This window comes from Penaeus monodon, chromosome 20 (assembly GCF_015228065.2).
Source record: "Penaeus monodon isolate SGIC_2016 chromosome 20, NSTDA_Pmon_1, whole genome shotgun sequence".
NCBI classification, from domain to species: domain Eukaryota; kingdom Metazoa; phylum Arthropoda; class Malacostraca; order Decapoda; family Penaeidae; genus Penaeus; species Penaeus monodon.
Genome location: NC_051405.1, coordinates 25,545,590 through 25,546,651, shown reverse-complemented (window position 1 = coordinate 25,546,651; position 1,062 = coordinate 25,545,590). Strand labels below are relative to the sequence as shown.

The 1,062-nt window shown below is 45.9% G+C and overlaps 1 protein-coding gene across 1 annotated transcript in view; it reads left to right on the top strand.

The window, feature by feature from the left end:
* Window positions 1-421: 421 nt before the first annotated feature.
* Window positions 422-1,062, top strand: part of LOC119585954 — a gene marked incomplete in the record, with an annotated part of 41,291 nt that continues 40,650 nt past the window's right edge. The window contains 1 exon segment of the mRNA XM_037934669.1: window positions 422-768. Within this exon segment, the coding sequence (XP_037790597.1) occupies window positions 699-768 (70 nt within the window).

The window sequence follows — 1,062 nt, the reverse complement described above, 5'->3', positions numbered from 1 at the left end:
ACAATAAGAGGGAGGGAGAAACAAAGACAGAGATTGTGATACTTTGGTCCATTTGTTTCTATGGTTATTGGAGAGAGAGGGGACAAATTGAGAAAACATAAAGGAAAAAGAGAGAGGATGGTTGAAAGAGGACCAGAGAGAGTAAAAGTGAAAAAAAGTCAGATAGGATAACCGTTTGTAATCACACACTTGTACAGAAACTTAACACAATCGACAAACCAAAAGAATACTTGATTTTATATTTATACGTCCCACGTAACAATTTTGTTCACACATATTGGTGTATATGAATGTGCGTATGCAAATATGCTGATTGAAGAGTACCGGCCCTCTGACTGTAGATCTGAAGCATGTATAAAATAAGTTTGAATATATATGCATAAAAGTCATATGTAACTTTATGGGCACAAGATACCGACAAACCAAATAACTGCGAGTCTAACTGTTCCGGAATCCTTCTCTTCCAGACAGGACACACGCGAAGGAGAGAGCGAGCGAGACACGACACAACGCGTCGCCCCCAAGACCCCACTCTTTAAAGGGACGCGACGGGGGTGCCATGACACTCTCCGGCTCTAGGGCCTCCGCCTCCCCCCTTAAGAGGATGGTGACACCAGGGACGTCGCGCCGAGCCCTTAGAGATTTGTGCCTTTGACGACCCTTCTCCTGGACTCTGTTATCTCGAACGAACGACTACCATGGATGGGAAGGTCGTCCCCCCTACCCTGCCCACGTTCGGGCACTCGACGGTCTATGTGTACCCGACAAGTAAGTGAGATTGTGGGTTGTGTGTGTGTGGAGGAGGGGGGTTTTCTGTGCATGTGTGTGTGTAGAGAAGGGGGGTTGTGTGTGTGGAGGAGGGAGAGGGGTTGCTGTTTGTTCGCGTGTTTGTGTGTCACTCCCCTTTAGCAGCCGGTCAGTGTGGGATATTGTGTAGACTGTGTTTTTATGTGGAGGGTGGTTTGTTTGTAAATTTGTCTTCGAGAGTCTCGTTTAATTGCGGATGTCCGTGTTTAAGTGTATATGTGCATTTGTGTTTATTGTTATTTTTCACATTTTGGG